This window comes from Salmo salar, chromosome ssa16, assembly GCF_905237065.1.
Source record: "Salmo salar chromosome ssa16, Ssal_v3.1, whole genome shotgun sequence".
Taxonomy (NCBI): domain Eukaryota; kingdom Metazoa; phylum Chordata; class Actinopteri; order Salmoniformes; family Salmonidae; genus Salmo; species Salmo salar.
This window is the reverse complement of record NC_059457.1, coordinates 55876992-55901417: the sequence shown is the minus strand read 5'-3', so window position 1 is coordinate 55901417 and position 24426 is coordinate 55876992. Positions and strand designations below refer to the sequence as shown.

The window sequence follows — 24426 nt, the reverse complement described above, 5'->3', positions numbered from 1 at the left end:
AAAAAAAAGCCCAATTTATAAAGTCCCATTTTTACCACATTGTTGCCGTGATAAGCCTTTTATATCTCCCGTGCACATGCCTGAAATTTTAGGAGTGGAAGTAGACGTGGGCCAATGTGGGTGGACGTCTAGTTTTATAAATCCATTGAATGTACACCATCACAAAGACATTATGAATTTGTTTTAGGCAGGTCCTAAGAAAAACAAGACTAATAAAGGTATTTTCAAAATAATAGACTGGCATATTTGGAGTGCAGCCTATATGCTATAAACGGCTGAGCCATGCGCATTAAATCAATAGTTATTTTATTTATGTAACGCCCTGGCCATAGAGAGGGGTTTTTGTTCTTTATTTTGGTTAGGCCAGGGTGTTACATTGGGTGGGCGTTCTATGTTCATTTTTCTATGTTTTTGTATTTCTTTGTTTTGGGCCGTGTGTGGCTCCCAATCAGGCACAGCTGTAGTTCGTTGTTGCTGATTTGGAGTCACACATAAGTAGCCTGGTTTTCCTTTGGGTTTTGGTGGGTGATTGTTTTCTGTCTCGTTCGTTTTTGACCAGACAGGACTGTTTGCTATCGTTGCTGTTTTATGTTTTGTTTATAGTGGTTCATTTTATTAAATATTCATAATGAATCCACAAAAAAAAAAAAGGGGTTTTATGTGTGATTGTTTTCTGTTTAGTGTGTAACCGGACAGAACTGTTGCTGGTCGTTTTGTTTATTTTATAGTGTTCATGCGATTCGTTAAATCCTTTATGATGAACACATCCTCCGCTGCACCTTGGTCTCTTTCTGACGACGGCCGTTACAATTCATCAAAACACACTCAGGCTACCCTGATCACAATCAACACATTTTATAGTAAGCTAAGAATATAAATGAAATAAAACAGAGAACAAAATACAAATAATATTTTTTTCCCCCACACCACTTGTGTCACGGCGACATGTGGAATCGCTGTCATATGAAGCTATTTTAGAATACAGAGCTCATGCTTTTCTGATCCACGTTTCAACCCATGTCCTACCCTCACTCCCCTTTGTTAGGGAACAGGCCTATGGGGGTCTTATATTAAAACGTCACTTCATCATGATATTGATAGAAAATAACAGCAATCTATATTTTCAAAAAACATGTGAGTCTCGTGTTCATATTTCACAACCTCCACAGACTTTAGGAGTTGCCTTTACACGATCGAGCAAAAGAATAGGCCTAGACTTGATTTAGGCTACATTATAGCATGCTAAATGTTTCTGATCAGTGATTTAGGCTACATTGTAGCATGCTAAATGTTTCTGATCAGTGATTTAGGCTACATTATAGCACGCTAAATGTTTCTGATCAGTGATTTAGGCTATATTATAGCACGCTAAATGTTTCTGATCGGTGATAGATGAGCACTTAAGGCTACATTATAGCATGCTAAATGTTATTTTTCAGAGATAGATAAGCAAAAAAAATAGATGAGCTATACCACCTCTTATTTGTCCAGACAAAGAATGAACCAAATATACAGACGGAGATTCAGGGAAACAAAATCACATTGATTGACTAAGACAAGTTACATGCATTTTTGACGGGAGTAGGCCAAGGCTACTAAGTGACTGCGAGTGAATTGCAAAATAATCCACTTGTTAAAACTACCTAACATGATGGTGAAATGTTGTGATCAGTGATAATGAATGAACCAACTAGACAAGATGATCATGAGCAGCTCTCACCTCAACTTAGATAACATTTCTACAGCCTAATTGTGGCCTAATCAATATCCAAATGGAGATTCAGTGAAAAAAAATTAAAAAATCTGACATTGATTGATTTATCAAGTCGAGTTCCTAAGGCTGTCTCAAAGCAGCGCAAAACGGTGCTGAAATATACGGAACAAAAATAAAAAAAGGCAACATGCAACAAATTTCAAAGATTTTACTGAGTTACAGTACCATAAGGAAATCTGTAAATTTAAATTAATTAATTAATTAAGCCCTAATCTATGGATTTCACATGACTGGGCAGGGGTGCAGCCATGGGAGGGCCAGGGAGGGCATAGTCCCACCCACTGGGGAGCCAGGCCCAGCCAATTAGAATGAGTTTTTCCCCCACAGGTCAAGAAGCCAATGTGGAGGTCCTGGACTGGCGTGGTTACACGTGGTCTGCAGTTGTGAGACCGGTTGGAAGTACTGTCAAATTCTCTAAAATGAGAATTTGGCAGTACGTCCAAGATTACATTATTTGGCAACAGCTCTGGTGGACATTCCTGTAATCAGGATGCCAATTGCACACGTCCTCAAAGTTGAGACATAGGTTGTACTGTGCTGTGTGACAAAACTGCAAATTTTAGAGGAGCCTTATATTATCCCCAGCACAAGGTGTACCTGTGTAATGATCATGCTGTTTAATCAGCTTATTGATATGCCACAACTGTCAGGTGGATGGATGATCTTGGCAAAGACGAAATGCTCACTAACAGGAATGTAAACAAATGTGTGCTCAACTTGAAAGAAATAAGCATTTGTTCGTATGAAACATTTCTGAGCTCTTTTCATTTGGTTTCATCAGACAAGAGAATCTTGTTTCTCATGGTCTGAGTCCTTTAGGTGCCTTTTGGCAAACTCCAAGCGAGCTGTCATGTGCCTTTTACTGAGGAGTGGCGTCCGTCTGGCCACTCTACCATAAAGGCCTGATTGGTGGAGTGCTACAGAGATTGTTGTCCTTCTGGAAGGTTCTCCCATCACCACAGAGGAATTCTGGTGCTCTGTCAGAGTGACCATAGAGTTCTTTGTCACCTCCTTGACCAAGGCCCTTCTCCCCCCGATTGCTCAGTTTGGCCGGGCGGCCAGCTCTAGGAAGAGTCTGGGTGGTTCCAAACTTCTTCCATTTAAGAATGATGGAGGCCACTGTGTTCTTGGGGACATTCAATGTTGCAGAAATGTTTTGGTACCCTTCCCCAGATCTGTGCCTCGACACAATCCTGTCTCTGAGCTCCACGGACAATTCCTTTGACCTCATGGCTTTGTTTTTTGCTCTGACATGCACTGTCAACTGTGGGACCTTATATGGACAGGTGTGTGGCTTTCCAAATCATGTCCAATCATTTGAATTTACCACAGGTGGACTCCAATCAAGTTGTAGAAACATCTCAAGGATGATCAATAGAAACAGGATGGACCTGAGCTCAATTTCGAGTCCCATAGAAAAGGGTCTGAATACTTAAGAAAATAGTATATTTTTTTAGTAAAAAAAAAATATATATTTGCAAACATGTCTAAAAACCTGTTATCGCTATGTCATTATGGGGTATTGTCTGTAGATTGATGAGATAAAATAATAATAATAATAATTAAATCCATTTTAGAATAAAGCTGTACCCTAAGAAAAAGTGGAAGAAGTCTGAATACTTTCCAAACGCACTGTAAATAAATTCAAACCAAAATTCAAGGGAAAATGACCAAGTGGGTGACATTATCCAACGGGGAATGTTGTCGTTATAACAGTAGAAAAAAAACATAAAATAAATAATCAAAATTTACAAAAGATCAGGGCAGAGCAAGGCCATCTCCTCACCAGACCAGACCCATCTCCTCACCAGACCAGACCAGACCCATCTCCTCACCAGACCAGACCCATCTCCTCACCAGACCAGACCCTTCTCCTCACCAGACTAGACCAGACCCATCTCCTCACCAGACCAGACCCTTCTCCTCACCAGACTAGACCAGACCCATCTCCTCACCAGACCAGACCAGGGCCATCTCACCAGACCAGACCAGACCAGGGCCATCTCACCAGACCAGACCCGACCCATCTCCTCACCAGACCAGACCCATCTCCTCACCAAACCAGACCAGGGCCATCTCACCAGACCAGACCCGACCCATCTCCTCACCAGACCAGACCCATCTCCTCACCAAACCAGACCAGGGCCATCTCACCAGACCAGACCAGACCCATCTCCTCACCAGACCAGACCCGACCCATCTCCTCACCAGACCAGACCCATCTCCTCACCAGACCAGACCAGACCCATCTCCTCACCAGACCAGACCAGGGCCATCTCTCCGGGGCTTGGTTACTTTGGTAGGACCACTCCTTCTCTCACTCACTAACTGGGGGAAACGTATGTTCACTGTTCTGCAACGATGATGATGATGAGGATAAACGTTGTAATAGTACTTCCTGACATCGGAACATGAAACACAGTGTTCTCTTCTCTGTGATAGCATTACCATTGTTATTCTAACGAAGTATTCTGTCATCAGTAGAGTTATACCACTGCATGACCCATCTTAGTGTTGGTAGGTAATGGGAGCTGGTCGTTGGACGTAGTGTACAGCCCGTTACATCAGAGCCATGTTGAGCCCGTTACACCAGAGATCCCCCTCTGACCATGTTGAGCCCGTTACACCAGAGATCCCCCTCTGACCATGTTGAGCCCGTTACACCAGAGATCCCCCTCTGACCATGTTGAGCCCGTTACACCAGAGATCCCCCTCTGACCATGTTGAGCCCGTTACAGAGATCCCCCTCTGACCATGTTGAGCCCGTTACACCAGAGATCCCCCTCTGACCATGTTGAGCCCGTTACAGAGATCCCCCTCCTGACCATGTTGAGCCCGTTACACCAGAGATCCCCCTCTGACCATGTTGAGCCCGTTACACCAGAGATCCCCCTCTGACCATGTTGAGCCCGTTACAGAGATCCCCCTCCTGACCATGTTGAGCCCGTTACACCAGAGATCCCCCTCTGACCATGTTGAGCCCGTTACACCAGAGATCCCCCTCTGACCATGTTGAGCCCGTTACACCAGAGATCCCCCTCTGACCATGTTGAGCCCGTTACACCAGAGATCCCCCTCCTGACCATGTTGAGCCCGTTACACCAGAGATCCCCCTCTGACCATGTTGAGCCCGTTACACCAGAGATCCTCTGACCATGTTGAGCCCGTTACACCAGAGATCCCCCTCTGACCATGTTGAGCCCGTTACACCAGAGATCCTCTGACCATGTTGAGCCCGTTACAGAGATCCCCCCCTGACCATGTTGAGCCCATTACACCAGAGATCCTCTGACCATGTTGAGCCCGTTACATATGTGTTGTGATTTGATGTTCCAAACATATTTCTCACCATATGTCTGTGGCAGAGGGACAAGAGCGAGTCATGAGAAAACTGGTTTTGGTCAGCCATGGAAATTAAAGTGAAAAATACTGCACTTTTGGTGCAGGTAGAGCAAAATAGCGCAAAAAAACTATATTGCGATCTTGTCAAAACTATATAATAATATTGTAAACAAATTATACCCGATATGTACCTGGATACACAGTATTCTCTTCGCCCTGGATACACAGTATTCTCTTCGCCCTGGATACACAGTATTCTCTTCTCTATGGATACACAGTATTCTCTACTCTGTGGATACACAGTATTCTCTTCTCTGTGGATACACACCAGATACACACTATTCTCTACTCTGTGGATACACAGTATTCTCTACTCTGTGGATACACACCGAATACACAGTATTCTCTTCTCCGTGGATACACACTATTCTCTACTCTGTGGATACACACCGGATACACAGTATTCTCTTCTCCGTGGATACACAGTATTCTCTTCTCTGTGGATACACACCAGATACTCAGTATTCTCTTCTCCGTGGATACACAGTATTCTCTACTCCGTGGATACACAGTATTCTCTACTCCGTGGATACACAGTATTCTCTACTCCGTGGATACACAGTATTCTCTACCTCTGTGGATACACAGTATTCTCTACCTCTGTGGATACACAGTATTCTCTACCTCTGTGGATACACAGTATTCTCTACCTCTGTGGATACACAGTATTCTCTACCTCTGTGGATACACAGTATTCTCTACCTCTGTGGATACACAGTATTCTCTACTCCGTGGATACAGAGTATTCTCTTCTCTGAGATGCCTTCAGTAGAGCGAGACCACTGCTTGCCTAGAAGTGAGTAAAAAAGGTTTTCGCCAGGACATCACATACAGACCTTGTAATAAATGGTGTTATTAGGAAATGGAAGCTGTTTTGAAGCTGTTTGTTTTCTACAATGTATGTGTGTGTGTGTGTGTGTGTGTGTGTTCAACTTTCTGTTGTTTCACAAAAAGGTAAAACAATAACATGCATTCATGACTCCTCTTTTAAGCTGCTGCTACTCTGTTTATTATCTATACATAGTCACTTTAATAACTCTACCTCCATGTACATATTACCTCGACTAACTGGTGCCCCCGCACATTGACTCTGTACCGTAACACCCTGTATATAGCCTCCACATTGACTCTGTACCGTAACACCCTGTATATAGCCTCCACATTGACTTTGTACTGGTACCCCCTGTATATAGCCTCCACATTGACTCTGTAGCGTAACACCCTGTATATAGCCTCCACATTGACTCTGTACCGTAACACCCTGTATATAGCCTCCACATTGACTCTGTACCGTAACACCCTGTATATAGCCTCCACATTGACGCTGTACCGGTACCCCCTGTATATAGCCTCCACATTGACTCTGTACCGGTACCCCCTGTATATAGCCTCCACATTGACTCTGTACCGGTAACCCCTGTATATAGGCTCCACATTGACTCTGCACCGTAACACCCTGTATATAGCCTCCACATTGACTCTGTACCGGTACCCCCTGTATATAGCCTCCACATTGACTCTGTACCGGTACCCCCTGTATATAGCCTCCACATTGACTCTGTACCGTAATACCCTGTATATAGCCTCCACATTGACTCTGTACCGTAATACCCTGTATATAGCCTCGTTACTGTTATTTTACTGCTGCTCTTTAACCTGTTAGGGCTAGGGGGCAGTATTGACACGGCCGGATAAAAAAAACTTACCCGATTTAATCTGGTTACTACTCCTGCCCAGTAACTAGAATATGCATATAATTATTGGCTTTGGATAGAAAACACCCTACAGTTTCTAAAACTGTTTGAATGGTGTCTGTGAGTATAACAGAACTCATATGGCAGGCAGAAACCTGAGAAGATTCCAAACAGGAAGCGCCCTCTCTGACAAGTTGTTGTTCATCTTGGCTCTTTTTATTGAAGACTGAGGATCTTTGCCGTAACGTGACACTTCCTACGGCTCCCATAGGCTCTCAGAACCCGGGAAAAAGCTGAATAATATCGAGGCAGCCTCTGGCTGAAACACATTATCGCGTTTGGATAGTGGCTGGTCAGAGTACTCTGAGACTCACGCTCGTGCACGAGGGCACGAGATGTATTTATTTTCTCTCTCTTTGTACGTATACAGGCTTTCCCGGTCGGAATATTATCGCTTTTTTACGAGAAAAATGGCATAAAAATTGATTTTAAATAGCGGTTGACATGCTTCGAAGTATGGTAATGAAATATTTTGATTTTTTTTGTCACGAAATGCGCCATGCTCGTCACCCTTATTTACCCTTTCGGATAGTGTCTTGAACGCACGAACAAAACGCCGCTATTTGGATATAACAATGGATTATTTGGGACCAAACCAACATTTGTTATTGAAGTAGAAGTCCTGGGAGTGCATTCTGACGAAGAACAGCAAAGGTAATAACATTTTTCTTATAGTAAATCTGACTTTGGTGAGGGCTAAACTTGCTGGGTGTCTAAATAGCTAGCCCTGTGATGCCGGGCTATCTACTGAGAATATTGCAAAATGTGCTTTCACCGAAAAGCTATTTTAAAATCGGACATAGAGTGCATAGAGGAGTTCTGTATCTATAATTCTTAAAATAATTGTTATGTTTTTTTGTGAACGTTTATCGTGAGTAATTTAGTAAATTCACCGGCAGTGTTCGGTGGGAATGCTAGTCACATGCTAGTCACATGCTAATGTAAAAAGCTGGATTGAACAAAACATGCATGTATTGTATAACATAATGTCCTAGGAGTGTCATCTGATGAAGATCATCAAAGGTTAGTGCTGCATTTAGCTGTGGTTTGGGTTTATGTGACATTAAATGCTAGCTTGAAAAATGGGTGTCTGATTATTTCTGGCTGGGTACTCTGCTGACATAATCTAATGTTTTGCTTTCGTTGTAAAGCCTTTTTGAAATCGGACAGTGTGGTTAGATTACCGAGAGTCTTGTCTTTAAAATGGTGTAAAATAGTCATATGTTTGAGAAATTGAAGTAATAGCATTTCTAAGGTATTTGAATAACGCGCCATGGGATTACATTGGCTGTTGAGTAGGTGGGACGCAAGCGTCCCACCTAGCCCATAGAAGTTAATTATTTGTTACTTTATTTTTTTACTTAACACGTTTTTCTTCATAACCTCTTAATGTTGGTTAAGGAAGCATTTCACTGTAGGTTGTTTTATGTGACAAATAACATTTGATTTGATTTGAATATATGTGCTTCCTAACTGGCACCCTACATAGCGCAGTAACCTAGGCCTCTGGTCAAAAGTAGTGCACTATATAGGGAATAGGGCCTCTGGTCAAAAGTAGTGCACTATATAGGGAATAGGGGCTCTGGTCTAAAGTAGTGCACTATATAGGGAATAGGGGCTCTGGTCTAAAGTAGTGCACTATATAGGGAATAGGGCTCTGGTCTAAAGTAGGGCACTATATAGGGAATAGGGGCTCTGGTCTAAAGTAGTGCACTATATAGGGAATAGGGCTCTGGTCTAAAGTAGTGCACTATATAGGGAATAGGGCTCTGGTCTAAAGTAGTGCACTATATAGGGAATAGGGGCTCTGGTCTAAAGTAGGGCACTATATAGGGAATAGGGCTCTGGTCTAAAGTAGTGCACTATATAGGGAATAGGGGCTCTGGTATAAAGTAGTGCACTATATAGGGAATGGGGCTCTGGTATAAAGTAGTGCACTATATAGGGAATAGGGTGCCACAGGGCTCTGGTCTAAAGTAGTGCACTGTACAGGGAATAGGGTGCCAGTTGGGACGTAAAACACACACCGTGGCTGGTGTTAGTAGGAAATGGGAGCTGGTGGTTGGACAGTGTGTTCTGCCGTCTCTAGTTTCACAACATGTTCAGCCCATTACACCAGAAATAATGGTTTGGGTCAGAGCATTTATTCCCCTGTAGAGAAAAACAGACCTAATGGACAAGTTGTTCCACCCCACAGCGCAGTGTGTGTGTGTGTGCGCACGTACGTACGTACGAACGTACACACACCAGAAATAATGGTTTGGGTCAGAGCATTTATTTACATACATACATACATACATACATACATACATACATACATACATACATACAGTTCATAAAGTATTGACTTATTCCACATTTTGTGGTGTTACAGCAGAAATTCAAAACAGATTTTTTTTTTCTCACCCATCTACACACAATACCCCATAACGACAAAGTGATAACATTATTTTAGACATTTAAGCAAATGTATTGAAAATGAAATACAGAAATATCTAATTTACATAACTATTCACACCAGAGTCAATACTTTATAGAAGCACTTTTGGCAGCGATTACAGCTGTGAGTCTTTCTGGGTAAGTCTCTAAGAGCTTTCCACACCTGGATTGTATAACATTTGCCCATTATTCTTCTCTAAATTCTTCAAGCTCTGCCAAATTGGCTGTTGATCATTGCTAGAGACAAACCTTTTCTGGTCTTGCCCATAGCTGAACAGTAACTTGGCCTCTCAGGAACATTCACTGACTTTGGTAAACAACTCCAGCGTATAGTTGGCCTTGTGTTTTAGGTTATTGTCCTGCTGAAAGGTGAATTTATCTGCCACAGTCTGGTGGAAAGCAGACAACCAGGTTTTCCTCTAGGATTTTGCCTGTGCTCAACTCCATTCTGTTTATTTTTTTTTATCCTGAAAAACTCCCCAGTCCTTAACGATTACAAGCATACCCATAACATGATGCAGCCACCACTATGCTTGAAAATATGGAGAGTGGTACTCAGTAATGTGTTGCATTGGATTTGTCCCAAACTTAATACTTTGTATTCAGGACAAAAAGTGAATTGCTTTACAACATTTTTTGCAGTATTACTTTAGTGCCTTATTGCAAACAGGATGCATGTTTTGGAATATTTGTATTATTCTGTAGAGGCTTCCTTCTTTTCACTCTGTCATTTAGGTTAGTATTGCGGAGTAACTACAATGTTGTTGATCCATCCTCAGTTTTCTCCTATCACAGCCATTAAACTCTGTAACTGTTTTAAAAATCACCATTGGCCTCATGGTGAAATCCCTGAGCCGTTTCCTTCCTCTTCGGCAACTGAGTTGGTAGAGCTTGGAAACGCCAGGTTTGTGAGTTAGATTCCTACGGGGGACCAGTACAAAAAAAGTACAAAAATGTATGCACTTACAACTGTAAGTATCTCTGGATAAGAGCATCTGCTAAATGACAAAAATGTAAAATGTTTGCGAGCCATTGGAAAACATCCCTGGTCTTTGTGGTTGAAATTCACTGCTCGACTGAGGGACCTTACAGGTAATTGTATGTGTGGGGTACAGAGGTAGTCATAAAAATTTTCTAAAATTACATTTTAAAAAAGCGGTGAGTCCATGCAACTTATTATGTGACTTGTTAAGCACATTTTTACTCATGAAGTTGTTTTTTTCCTCCTGGCTTGGGTTGAATACTTACTGACTCAAGACATTTCAGCTTTTCATTTTTAATTAAAATTGTACAAATTTTGAAGGACATAATACCCTAAAATGTCAGAGGGAATTGTGTGACAAAACATATCAATTGAATCATTATTATTATTATTTTTTTTAATTCAGGCTCTAACACAAAATCTGAAATAAGTTAAAGGGTATGAGTACTTCCTGAAGTACTGTATGTGTACACATCTGTGTGTACTGTGACTGGGGTATGAATACTTCCTGAAGTTCTGTATGTGTACACATCTGTGTGTACTGTGACTGGGGTATGAATACTTCCTGAAGTACTATGTGTGTACACATCTGTGTGTACTGTGACTGGGGTATGAATACTTCCTGAAGTTCTGTGTGTGTACACATCTGTGTGTACTGTGACTGGGGTATGAATACTTCCTGAAGTACTGTGTGTGTACACATCTGTGTGTACTGTGACTGTCTGGCAACTAAAGATGTCTCATTAATGCTGTTCAGATACAGTCATAATATTTGTATTACAACAGCTAATGCAGTTTAATCACCAGGAGTCTGGTTATATTCAGACCTGAAACCAAGGCTGCTCTGTGATTCCTGGGGGTTAGGAACTGTTGCAGTTGAAATACTCCAGTGTGTGTGTGCATAGCGTTACCTTCGTGCAGGACGTGTGTGTGTGTGTGTGTGTGTGTGTGTGTGTGTGTGTGTGTGTGTGTGTGTGTGTGTGTGTATGCACTGTGCAGGCGTGTGTGTGTGTGGTGTGTGCATAGCGTTACCTTCGTGTGTGTGTGTGGTGTGTGTGTGTGTGTGTGGTGTGTGTGCATAGCGTTACCTTCGTGTGTGTGATGTGGTGTGTGTGTGTGGTGTGTGCATAGCATTGTGTGTGTGTGTGTGTGTGTGTGTGTGTGTGTGTGTGTGTGTGTGTGTGTGTGTGTGTGTGTGTGTGTGTGTGTGTGTGTGTGTGTGTGTGTGTGTGTGTGTGTGTGTGTGTGTGTGTGTTACCTTCGTGCAGGACGTCCCGTAGAGTGACTCTCAGTCTGGAGATGGAGATGTCTTTGACCTTGGCTTTGGCTTCCAGCAGACTAACGCTTCTCAGGTCGTTCTTCTCTATACGCAGGGACGGGTAGCCTAGGAGAGATAAATACATATATATACAGGGACGGGTAGCCTAGGAGAGATAAATACATATATATACAGGGACGGGTAGCCTAGGAGAGATAAATACATATATATACAGGGACGGGTAGCCTTGGAGAGATAAATACATATATATACAGGGACGGGTAGCCTTGGAGAGATAAATACATATATATACAGGGGCGGGTAGCCTTGGAGAGATAAATACATATATATACAGGGACGGGTAGCCTTGGAGAGATAAATACATATATATACAGGGACGGGTAGCCTTGGAGAGATAAATACATATACACATATACATATATATATATATATATAAAGTTGTAGTCGGATGTTTACATACACCTTAGCCAAATACATTTCAACTCAGTTTTTCACAATTCCTGACATGCAATCATATTAAAAAGTCCCTGTCTTAGGTCAGATAGGATCACCACTTTATTTTAAGAATGTGAAATGTCAGAATAATAGTAGAGAGAATTATTTATTTCAGCTTTTATTTCTTTCATCACATTCCCAGTGGGTCAGAAGTTTACATACACTCAATTAGTATTTGGTAGCATTGCCTTTAAATTGTTTAACTTGGGTCAATATTTCGGGTAGCCTTCCACAAGCTTCCCACAATAAGTTGGGTGAATTTTGGCCCATTCCTCCTGACAGAGCTGGTGTAACTGAGTCAGGTTTGTAGGCCTCCTTGCTCGAACACACTTTTTCAGTTCTGCCCACAAATTCTCCATAGGATTGAGGTCAGGGCTTTGTGATGGCCACTCCAATACCTTGACTTTGTTGTCCTTAAGCCATTTTGCCACAACTTTGGAAGTATGCTTGGGGTCATTGTTCATTTGGAAGGCCCATTTGCGACCAAGCTTTAACTTCCTGACTGATGTCTTGAGATGTTGCTTCAATATATCCACATAATTTTCTTCCCTCATGATGCCATCTATATTGTGAAGTGCACCAGTCCCTCCTGCAGCAAAGCACCCCCACAACATGATGCTGCCACCCCCGTGCTTCACGGTTGGGATGGTGTTCTTCGGATTGCAAGCTTCCCCCTTTTTCCTCCAAACAAAACAATGGTCATTATGGCCAAACAGGTATATTTTTGTTTCATCAGACCAGAGGACATTTCTCCAAAAAGTACGATCTTTGTCCCCATGTGCAGTTGCAAAGTGTAGTCTGGCTTTATTATGGCGGTTTTGGAGCAGTGGCTTCTTCCTAACTGAGCGGCCTTTCAGGTTATGTCGATATAGGACTCGTTTTACTGTGGATATAGATACTTTTGTACCCGTTTCCTCCAGCATCTTCACAAGGCCCTTTGCCGTTGTTAATCTCCACGAGACAGAATGCGTCTCCTTCCTGAGCGGTAAGACAGATGCGTGGTCCCATGGTGTTTATACTTGCATACTATTGTTTGTACAGATGAACGTGGTACCTTCAGGCGTTTGGAAATTGCTCCCAAGGATGAACCAGACTTGTGGAGGTCTACAATTGTTTTCTGAGGTCTTGGCTGATTTCTTTTGATTGTCCCATGACGTCAAGCAAAGAGGCACTGAGTTTGAAGTTAGGCCTTGAAATACATCCACAGGTACACCTCCAATTGACTCAAATGATGTCAATTAGCCTATCAGAAGCTTCTAAAGCCATGACATCATTTTCTGGAATTTTCCCAAGCTGTTTAAAGGCACAGTCAACTTAGTGTATGTAAACTTCTGACCCACTGGAATTGTGATACAGTGAATTATAAGTGAAATAATCTGTCTGTAAACAATTGTTGGAAAAATGACTTGTGTCATGCACAAAGTAGATGTCCTAACCGACTTGCCAAAACTATAGTTTGTTAACAAGAAATTTGTGGAGTGGTTGAAAAAACGAGTTAATGACTCCAACCTAAACTTCCGACTTCAACTGTATATATACAGACATGCATTAAGTCAGTTAGCGTGAGTTTGAATTAGACCCACACCGTTACAACAAATTTCAGCATTCAGCAATCATACTGCTCAAAGAGTTTATGAAAACCATGACTGAATCAGCCCGTAAACCGACTGCGATAGGAATCAGCCCGTAAACCGACTGCGATAGGAATCAGCCCGTAAACCGACTGCGATAGGAATCAGCCCGTAAACCGACTGCGATAGGAATCAGCCCGTAAACCGACTGCGATAGGAATCAGCCCGTAAACCGACTGCGATAGGAATCAGCCCGTAAACCGACTGCGATAGGAATCAGCCCGTAAACCGACTGCGATAGGAATCAGCCCGTAAACCGACTGCGATAGAAATCAGCCCGTAAACCGACTGCGATAGGAATCAGCCCGTAAACCGACTGCGATAGGAATCAGCCCGTAAACCGACTGCGATAGGAATCAGCCCGTAAACCGACTGCAATAGGAATCAGCCCGTAAACCGACTGCAATAGGAATCAGCCAATCAAAAGAAGAGAAAGACAAAAAGGCTGATTGGCTGCATCTCATCTCACACGGTTCATCTTTTTGTCCAGCAGTATTACAACACCCCGTTTCATAACATAACAGCTCTTCTTAGCACACAGACATTACAGTACGTTCACTATTGAGAGCGATCAGTGCACTAACACACGTGATTAAGAACATTCACATGCCATGACATCAGCTCCCCACCGCAGAGATATATCTATACGTCGTCAACACAACCCTTTCTATAACGCTGTATCCTCTGTGTACACAACATGTCAACGATAATGACCGATAAAACAGTACAGTATCTCACATGTTATACAACGGGGTGGGTCTAATCCTGGATGCTGATTGGTTAAAACCGCATTCCAGACGGTGTCTATTCCAACAGTTAACACCGGCTAGGGCTAAGACGCTGAAATGCCTATTTATTCTGTTTCATCTGACTGCGTAGTCCACTGTCTCATCAGCCCAGCCAGGCATTGTAGAATGTGTTCCACCTGACTGCGTAGTCCACTGTCTCATCAGCCCAGCCAGGCAATGTAGACTGTGTTCCATCTGACTGCGTAGTCCACTGTCTCATCAGCCCAGCCAGGCAATTTATAAACTTTATCTCCACTGAAAAATGCATCTAGACATCATCTCCCATTTCTTTTAGACTAGCAATTGGTTTTCAATAGAGGAGATTTGTATAAACCTTGTCTGTCTCTCTGACATTTGCAATGTAGTTTTAATATTGAAGCATGGCAACAGAACATTTAGAACGAACGACTGGGTCACGTCGCAAGATACAGAACAAAAATACTTAACGACTGGGTCGCGTCTCTGGCAACCAAACCGATAGAACGATCAGCCGGCTCGGGTAGCAACCTTAAATGTGTCTGGACTATCTCGTGGAAGGATGAAACAGTATGAATAAATTCATCAAAATAGCATTTTTAATGAAAATATGTCAATCATTTTAATATGTCCGTAACCCGTTGCATAAAAGAGATAATGCCCTCGAAGCCGGTGTTTGGAGGATATATTGCCACGGTTTGCCGGCCGAAGACGAACAACCACACCGGCTTCGAGGATATTACCACCTGCTGGTAACATGTCAGTGGAGACAGCTAACACGTTGCAGAACCTCTGACAGACAGACTGGTTAACCACGGATAAAGACTGGAACAGTGAAGACTATCCGTGGTTAACCAGTCAGTCTTCACTGTTCCAGTCTTTATCCGTGGTTAACCAGTCAAAGACTGGAACAGTGACAGACAGACTGGTTAACCACGGATAACGACTGGAACAGTGACAGACAGACTGGTTAACCACGGATAAAGACTGGAACAGTGAAGACTGACTGGTTAACCACGGATAAAGACTGGAACAGTGAAGACTGACTGGTTAACCACGGATAAAGACTGGAACAGTGACAGACAGACTGGTTAACCACGGATAAAGACTGGAACAGTGACAGACAGACTGGTTAACCACGGATAAAGACTGGAACAGTGAAGACTGACTGGTTAACCACGGATAAAGACTGGAACAGTGAAGACTGACTGGTTAACCACGGATAAAGACTGGAACAGTGACAGACAGACTGGAACAGAGAAGAGGCGAAGGGAGCCTCAAACCAAGGACCGATATTAAAACAAAAGGGGAGTGGGGTGCAGTGGTCTAAGGCACTGCATCACAGTGCTCGAGGCGTTACAACAGACCCGGGTTCGATTCCAGGCTGTGCTGCAGCCGGCCGTGACCGGGAGACCCATGAGGCGGCGCACAATTGGACCAGCGTCGTCCGGGTTACGGGAGGGTTTCGGCCGGCTGGGGTGTCCTTGTCCCGTTGCGCTCTAGCGACTCCTTGTGGCAGGCTGGGCGCATGCACGCTGACTTCAGTCGCCAACAGTACGGTATTTCCTCCGACACATTGATGCGGCCGGCTTCCAGGTTAAGCGTGCAGTGTGTCAAGAAGCAGCGCGGCTTTGCAGGGTCGTGTTAAGGAGGACGCATGGCTCTCGACCTTCGCCTCTCCCGAGTCCGTACGGGAGTCGCAGCGATGGGACAAGACTAACTACCAATTGGATACCATGAAAAAAAAAAACAGGAGGTGAGTTGAGCAATCAGACTGGCGTCCAAGTATTAAAGCGACAATCAATTTGTGTTTGAGAACAGCAGCACAAACAAATGGGAACGTAGACTATCATTCATCTAAATGACCAAAAATGCATGGAAATATCCCAGACCGCACACTTTAAGAACCACTAGCAAAAACCCCAGCTTCAGTCTAAGCAGGGACAGCTGGACTTTAATTACACCAGTCCAGGACAAGCTAAACTAAGCTAAGCCACAGGGATCCATGAGGAGGAAAATGTCCTGCATGCTAGAGAACATCCATCCTATTCAATTGTTTATATAGATAGATAGATAGATAGATAGATAGATAGATAGATAGATAGATAGATAGATAGATAGAGATATATATATATATACTAGATGACTGAAAGGGATCGCTGTGTTGAAGACACCGTGCCTCTATCTTGGTGCTCGCCCAACATTGTAAAACATATTTTGGAAGCTCTAGAAATGCATTTATTAACGTCTACAGCCATGTGTATTCTATTAGACACCTTCATGTGTGTCCCTGAACAAAGGGGGGAGTCAAAATCAAAAGTAACAGTCAGTATCTGGTGTGGCCACCAGTTACATTAAGTACTGCAGTACATCTCCTCCTCATGGACTGCACCAGATTTGCCAGTTCTTGCTGTGAGATGTTACCCCACTCTTCCACCAAGGCACCTGCAAGTTCCCAGACATTTCTGGGGGGAATGGCCCCAGGCCTCCCCTCCGATCCAACAGGTCCCAGACGTGCTCAATGGGATTGAGATCCGGGCCCTTCGCTGGCCATGGCAGAACATTGACATTCCAGAACGAGCAGTATGGCTGGTGGCATTGTCATGCTGGAGGGTCAGGTCAGGATGAGCCTGCAGGAAGGGTACCACATGAGGGAGGAGGATGTCTTCCCTGTAACGCACAGCGTTGAGATTGCCTGCAATGACAACAAGCTCAGTCCAATGATGCTGTGACACACCGCCCCAGACCATGACGGACCCTCCACCTCCAAAATCGATCCCGCTCCAGATTACAGGCCTCGGTGTAACGCTCATTCCTTCGAAAATAAACGTAAATCCGATCACCACCCCTGGTGAGACAAAACCGTGACTCGTCAGTGAAGAGCACTTTTTGCCAGTCCTGTCTGGTCCAGCGATGGTTGGTTTGTGCCCATAGGCGGCATTTTTTCCTGTGATGTCTGGTGAGGACCTGCCTTACAACAGGCCTACATGCCCTCAGTCCAGCCTCTCTCAGCCTATTGCGGACAGTCTTGAGCACTGATGGAGGGATTGTGCGTTCCTGGTGTAACTCGGGCAGTTGTTGTTGCTATCCTGTACCTGTCCCGCAGGTGTGATGTGCAGGTGTGATGTGCAGATGTACCGATCCTGTGCAGGTGTTGTTACATGTGGTCTGCCTCTGTGAGGACGATCAGCTGTCCGTCCTGTCTCCCTGTAGTGCTGTCTTAGGCGTATCACAGTACGGACATTGCAATTTATTGACCTGACCACATCTGCAGTCCTCATGCATCCTTGCAGCATGCCTAAGGCACGTTCACGCAGATGAGTAGGAACCCTGGGCATCTTTCATTTGGTGTTTTTTCAGAGTCAGTAGAAAGGCCTCTTCAGTGTCCCAAGTCTTCATAACTATGACCTTAATTGCCTACCATCTGTAAACTGTTAGTGTCTTAACGACCGTTCCACAGGTGCATGCTCATTAATTGTTTATGGTTCATTGAACAAGCATGGGAAACAGTGTTTAAACCCTTTTACAATGAAGATGTCAAGTTATTTGGATTTTTACGAATTATCTTGGAAAGACAGGGTCCTGAAAAAGGGACGTTTCTTTTCTTTGCTGAGATTATATGATGTGGGTAGAAAGCTTAAATTCTTGTTAATCTAACTGCACTGTCCAATTTTAGCTTTAAGAATTATGAAACATACAGGCTTGATAATTCATAAAGTTCATGTTAATTGACTGATATTATCTTGATAATTCATAAAGTTCATATTAATTGACTGATATTAACTTGATAATTTATAAAGTTCATGTTAATTGACTGATATTATCTTGATAATTCATAATGTTCATATTAATTGACTGATATTATCTTGATAATTTATAAAGTTCATGTTAACTGACTGATATTATGTTGATAATTCATAAAGTTCATGTTAATTGACTGATATTATCTTGATAATTCATAAAGTTCATGTTAATTGACTGATATTATCATAGAACATAACATATAAGATCTTCGTCTGTGTTAACCTCAGACATTATTTTCATAACTTATTCCAAAACCCTATTCCTTTTCCCCCGTAGGGATGGCTGAACGAACCAGAGGTAACTCATTTCCTGGTTATAGGTCTACAAGTTGGCGAGCTCTATATAGGACGTTCCAACTCAACTCTGGACCTAGAAGCCAGTTCCACTACATTTTTTTTTTCATTGTTCACCTCTAATCAGGGACTGATTTAGACGTGGGTGATATTAATTATCAGGTAGAACAGGAAACCAGCAGGCTCCGGACATCGTAGGATAAGACATGAATACCCCTGATATAGGACGAGACCAAATAAAAAGGAAAAATGCTTCACGAACTTCAATCACATGATGTCAGGCAACCGTGAGGTCAGGCTTGGTATGTACCTTAATTATATACAGAGGCTTCAACTAATCCAGAACAGTACCGCCAGGGTCCTGACCAGGACCAAGAAGTCAGACCACATCGAGCTGATCCTGGCCCAAATCCACTGGCTACTGGTCAACTACAGGATCGACATCAAAATCCTCATGCTTGTATTTAAAGCATTGAATGGACTTGTATTTATTATGGATTCCGGTTGCTGCCTTGGCAGCAGCTACTCTTCCTGGGGGTTTATTATGGATCCCCCATTAGTTCCTGAACAAAGCAGCAGCTACTCTTCCTGGGGTCCAGCAAAATTAAAGCAGTTATACAATTTTAAAAACATTACAATCCATTCACAGATCTCACAACACACTCAGGCCCCTACTCCACCACTACCACATATCTGAAATTCAAAATCCATGTGTACGTGTGTGTATGGTGCGTATGTTATCGTGTGTGCCTATGTACAGTACCAGTCAAAAGTTTGGACATGCCTATTTATTCAAGAGTTTTTTATTTTTACTATTTTCTACATTGTAGAATAATAATGAAGACATCAAAACTATGAAATAACACATATGGAATCATATAGTAACCAAACAAGTATTAAACAAATCAAAATATATTTTATTTGAGATTCTTCAAATTGCCACCCTTTGCCTTGATGACAGCTTTGCACACTCTTGGCATTCTCTCAACCAGCTTCATGAGGTAGTCACCTGGAATGCATTTCAATTAACAGGTGTGCCTTGTGAAAAGTACATTTCTTTCCTTCTTAATACGTTTGAGCCAATCAGTTGTGTTGTGACAAAGTAAGGGTGGTATACAGAAGATAGCCCTATTTGGTAAAATACCAAGTCCATATTATGGTAAGAACAGCTCAAATAAGCAAAGAGAAATGACAGTCCATCATTACTGTAAGACATGAAGGTCAGTCAATACGGAAAATGTCAAATAGTTTTTAAGTTTCTTCAAGATCAGTCAAAAACCATCAAGCGCTACGATGAAACTGGCTCTCATGAAGACCACCACAGGAAAGGAAGACCCAGAGTTACCTCTGCTGCAGAGGTTCAGAGTTACCAGCCTCAGAAATTGCAGCCCAAATAAATGCTTCACAGAGTACATCTCAACATCAACTGTTCAGAAGAGACTGTGATTCAGGCCTTCATGGTCGAATTGCTACAAAGAAACCACTACTAAAGGACACCAATAATAAGAAGAGAGTTGTTTGGACCAAGAAACATGAGCAATGGACATTAAAACAGTGGAAATCTGTCCTTTGGTCTGATGAGTCCAAATTTGAGATTTTTGATTCCAACCGCCGTGTCTTTGTGAGATGCAGAGTAGGTGAACGGATGATCTCCGCATGTGTGGTTCCCACCGTGAAGCATGGAGGAGGAGGTGTGATGGTGTGGGGATGCTTTGCTGTTGACACTGTCAGTGATTTATTTAGAATTCAAGGCACACTCAACCAGCATGGCTACCACAGCATTCTGCAGCGATATGCCATACCATCTGGTTTGTGCTTAGTGGGTGTATCATTTGTTTTTCAACATGACAATGACACAACACACCTCCAGGCTATGTAAGGGCTATTTGACCAAAAAGGAGAATGATGGAGTGCTGCATCAGATGACCTGGCCTCCACAATCACCTGACATCAACCCAATTGAGATGGTTCGAGATGAGTTGGACCGTAGAGTGAAGGAAAAGCAGCCAACAAGTGCTCAGCATATGTGGGAACTCCTTCAAGGTTGGAAAAGCATTCCAGGTGAAGATGGTTGAGAGAATGCCAAGGCAAAGGGTGGCTACTTTGAAGAATCTAAAATATATTACGATTTGTTTAACACTTTTTTGGTTACTACATGATTCCATATGTGTTATTTCATAGTTGCGATGTCTTCACTATTATTCTACAATGTAGAAAAAGTAAAAATAAAGAAAAAGGTGTCTAAACTTTTGACTGGTACTATAAAATTTGTAGTAGTAGTGATATACAACATTTCATTATTCACTTAAAAAAATTAAAATAAAATCTAACATTTTATATATATATTTTTTTTCATCAGTAGATTGTTGAGATAACTAATGAAAAGCGCTATACAAATTAAATGTATTATTATAACGTAAATATAGAATAGAGAAAACCATAAGTAGCATATTTTCTGTCATGTATTCTGAGATATAAGTGTTGGTATGAAGCAGATAGTCTGATATTTCTTCAGGTCAGACAGTAGGCCTATAGTATTATAAAGACTGTTGCTGCCACCTAGTGGGAAAACGGAGAACACTAAACTGCACTAAACCTTGAACACCTGTCGGTCTGTGAGGGATCTGCACCGCAAGAATGTTTTAATCAAACACACGTACCAAAAGGTAGCAAAGCTACCAATAACAGCAACGGTCATGTGGATGGACTAGCTACCCAGTTCATTTAGTCATATGGATGGACTAGCTACCCAGTTCACTTAGTCATATGGATGGACTAGCTACCCAGTTCATTTAGTCATGTGGATGGACTAGCTACCCAGTTCATTTAGTCATGTGGATGGACTAGCTACCCAGTTCATTTAGTCATATGGATGGACTAGCTACCCAGTTCATTTAGTCATGTGGATGGACTAGCTACCCAGTTCATTTAGTCATGTGGATGGACTAGCTACCCAGTTCATTTAGTCATATGGCTGGACTAGCTACCCAGTTCATTTAGTCATATGGCTGGACTAGCTACCCAGTTCATTTAGTCATATGGATGGACTAGCTACCCAGTTCACTTAGTCATATGGATGGACTAGCTACCCAGTTCATTTAGTCATGTGGATGGACTAGCTACCCAGTTCATTTAGTCATATGGCTGGACTAGCTACCCAGTTCATTTAGTCATATGGCTGGACTAGCTACCCAGTTCATTTAGTCATATGGCTGGACTAGCTACCCAGTTCATTTAGTCATATGGCTGGACTAGCTAACCAGTTCACTAAGTCATATGGCTGGACTAGCTAACCAGTTCACTAAGTCATATGGCTGGACTAGCTACCCAGTTCATTTAGTCATATGGCTGGACTAGCTACCCAGTTCATTTAGTCATATGGCTGGACTAGCTACCCAGTTCATTTAGTCATATGGCTGGACTAGCTACCCAGTTCATTTAGTCATATGGCTGGACTAGCTACCCAGTTCATTTAGTCATATGGCTGGACTAGCTACCCAGTTCATTTAGTCATGTGGATGGACTAGCTACCCAGTTCATTTAGTCATGTGGATGGACTAGCTACCCAGTTCATTTAGTCATGTGGATGGACTAGCTACCCAGTTCATTTAGTCATATGGCTGGACTAGCTACCCAGTTCATTTAGTCATATGGCTGGACTAGCTACCCAGTTCATTTAGTCATATGGCTGGACTAGCTACCCAGTTCATTTAGTCATGTGGATGGACTAGCTACCCAGTTCATTTAGTCATGTGGATGGACTAGCTACCCAGTTCACTAAGTCATGTGGATGGACTAGCTACCCAGTTCATTTAGTCATGTGGATGGACTAGCTACCCAGTTCATTTAGTCATATGGATGGACTAGCTACCCAGTTCATTTAGTCATATAGCTGGACTAGCTACCCAGTTCATTTAGTCATGTGGATGGACTAGCTACCCAGTTCATTTAGTCATATGGCTGGACTAGCTACCCAGTTCACTAAGTCATATGGATGGACTAGCTACCCAGTTCATTTAGTCATATGGCTGGACTAGCTACCCAGTTCACTAAGTCATGTGGATGGACTAGCTACCCAGTTCACTAAGTCATGTGGATGGACTAGCTACCCAGTTCACTAAGTCATGTGGAAGTAGGTCTACAGCGTGACTAGATGACATTTCAACATGGGGCTGGATGAATGAGTGAGATGGTTAGTAGCAGGTGGACTCATGGTAAGACTGGAATGGACCACGTGTGGACTTACTTTTGGTTTCATGGACGGGGGCACCAGGGTTTGGGAAGGTGGCGGCAGCAAGCTGGAGAATGGGTGCAGTGCCAGGGTGATGGTCTGATGGTGAGAGGACAGGGGGATGGAGGGACGGACGGACGGACAGAGGATGAGAGAGAGAGAGAGAGAGAGGGAGGGAGGGAGGGTCGGTGATAGTGAGAGGAACGGACGGGGGTGAGAGTGAGAGAGGGAGGGAGGAAAGGTTGGAGAGAGAGAGGGAGAGACGGACAGAGGGGGGGTGAGAAAGGGAGGGAGAGAGAGGAGGGTTGGAGAGAGAGAGAGGGAGAGATTGAGGTGAATAAGGGTTGGGTAAATGGCTGGTGGTGAATGGTATCATTGAAGCTGCAACGTAAAGACAGTAGAGTGATGAGCAGCCACAACACAATGATGTGCAGTGTGACAACACAGCCACTAGATGGCCACAGTGTACACACCTAACAGACATGGAAACACCACTGTGGAAGACAGTCTAATACACCTGTTAAACTCATTCCATGGAGGGTGGAGTATGTGCATGTTTTCACTTTCGCTTGACTGATTAATTAAGGTCACTAATTATTAAATAACTCCCCTCACCTGGTTGTCTAGGTCTCCCCTCACCTGGTTGTCTAGGTCTCCCCTCACCTGGTTGTCTAGGTCTCAGTAAGGAACTCTCCTCACCTGGTTGTCTAGGTCTTAGTAAGGAACTCTCCTCACCTGGTTGTCTAGGTCTCCCCTCACCTGGTTGTCTAGGTCTCAGTGAGGAACTCTCCTCACCTGGTTGTCTAGGTCTCCCCTCACCTGGTTGTCTAGGTCTCAGTAAGGAACTCTCCTCACCTGGTTGTCTAGGTGTCAGTAAGGAACTCTCCTCACCTGGTTGTCTAGGTCTCAGTAAGGAACTCTCCTCACCTGGTTGTCTAGGTCTCAGTAAGGAACTCTCCTCACCTGGTTGTCTAGGTCTCAGTAAGGAACTCTCCTCACCTGGTTGTCTAGGTCTCAGTAAGGAACTCTCCTCACCTGGTTGTCTAGGTGTCAGTAAGGAACTCTCCTCACCTGGTTGTCTAGGTGTCAGTAAGGAACTCTCCTCACCTGGTTGTCTAGGTGTCAGTAAGGAACTCTCCTCACCTGGTTGTCTAGGTCTCAGTAAGGTACTCTCCTCACCTGGTTGTCTAGGTCTCAGTAAGGAACTCTCCTCACCTGGTTGTCTAGGTCTCAGTAAGGAACTCTCCTCACCTGGTTGTCTAGGTCTCAGTAAGGAACTCTCCTCACCTGGTTGTCTAGGTCTTAGTAAGGAACTCTCCTCACCTGGTTGTCTAGGTCTCCCCTCACCTGGTTGTCTAGGTCTCAGTGAGGACCTCTCCTCACCTGGTTGTCTAGGTCTCCCCTCACCTGGTTGTCTAGGTCTCAGTAAGGAACTCTCCTCACCTGGTTGTCTAGGTCTCAGTAAGGAACTCTCCTCACCTGGTTGTCTAGGTCTCAGTAAGGAACTCTCCTCACCTGGTTGTCTAGGTGTCAGTAAGGAACTCTCCTCACCTGGTTGTCTAGGTGTCAGTAAGGAAC

General features: G+C 43.3%; 1 protein-coding gene across 2 annotated transcripts in view; it reads right to left on the bottom strand.

Moving 5' to 3' along the window:
• The window catches only part of LOC106574121 (tyrosine-protein kinase RYK), a 265151-nt gene that overhangs the window by 36325 nt on the left and 204400 nt on the right, over positions 1 to 24426 (bottom strand). The window contains exons 8-9 of one of the 2 annotated variants that reach the window (XM_014149734.2): positions 22864 to 22947; positions 11610 to 11735 (exon numbers count right to left, since the gene is read on the bottom strand). In XM_014149734.2, the coding sequence (XP_014005209.1) occupies positions 11610 to 11735; positions 22864 to 22947 (210 nt within the window). The remainder of the gene's footprint in view (positions 1 to 11609; positions 11736 to 22863; positions 22948 to 24426) is intronic. The other variant, XM_014149735.2, reaches the window with a different exon arrangement.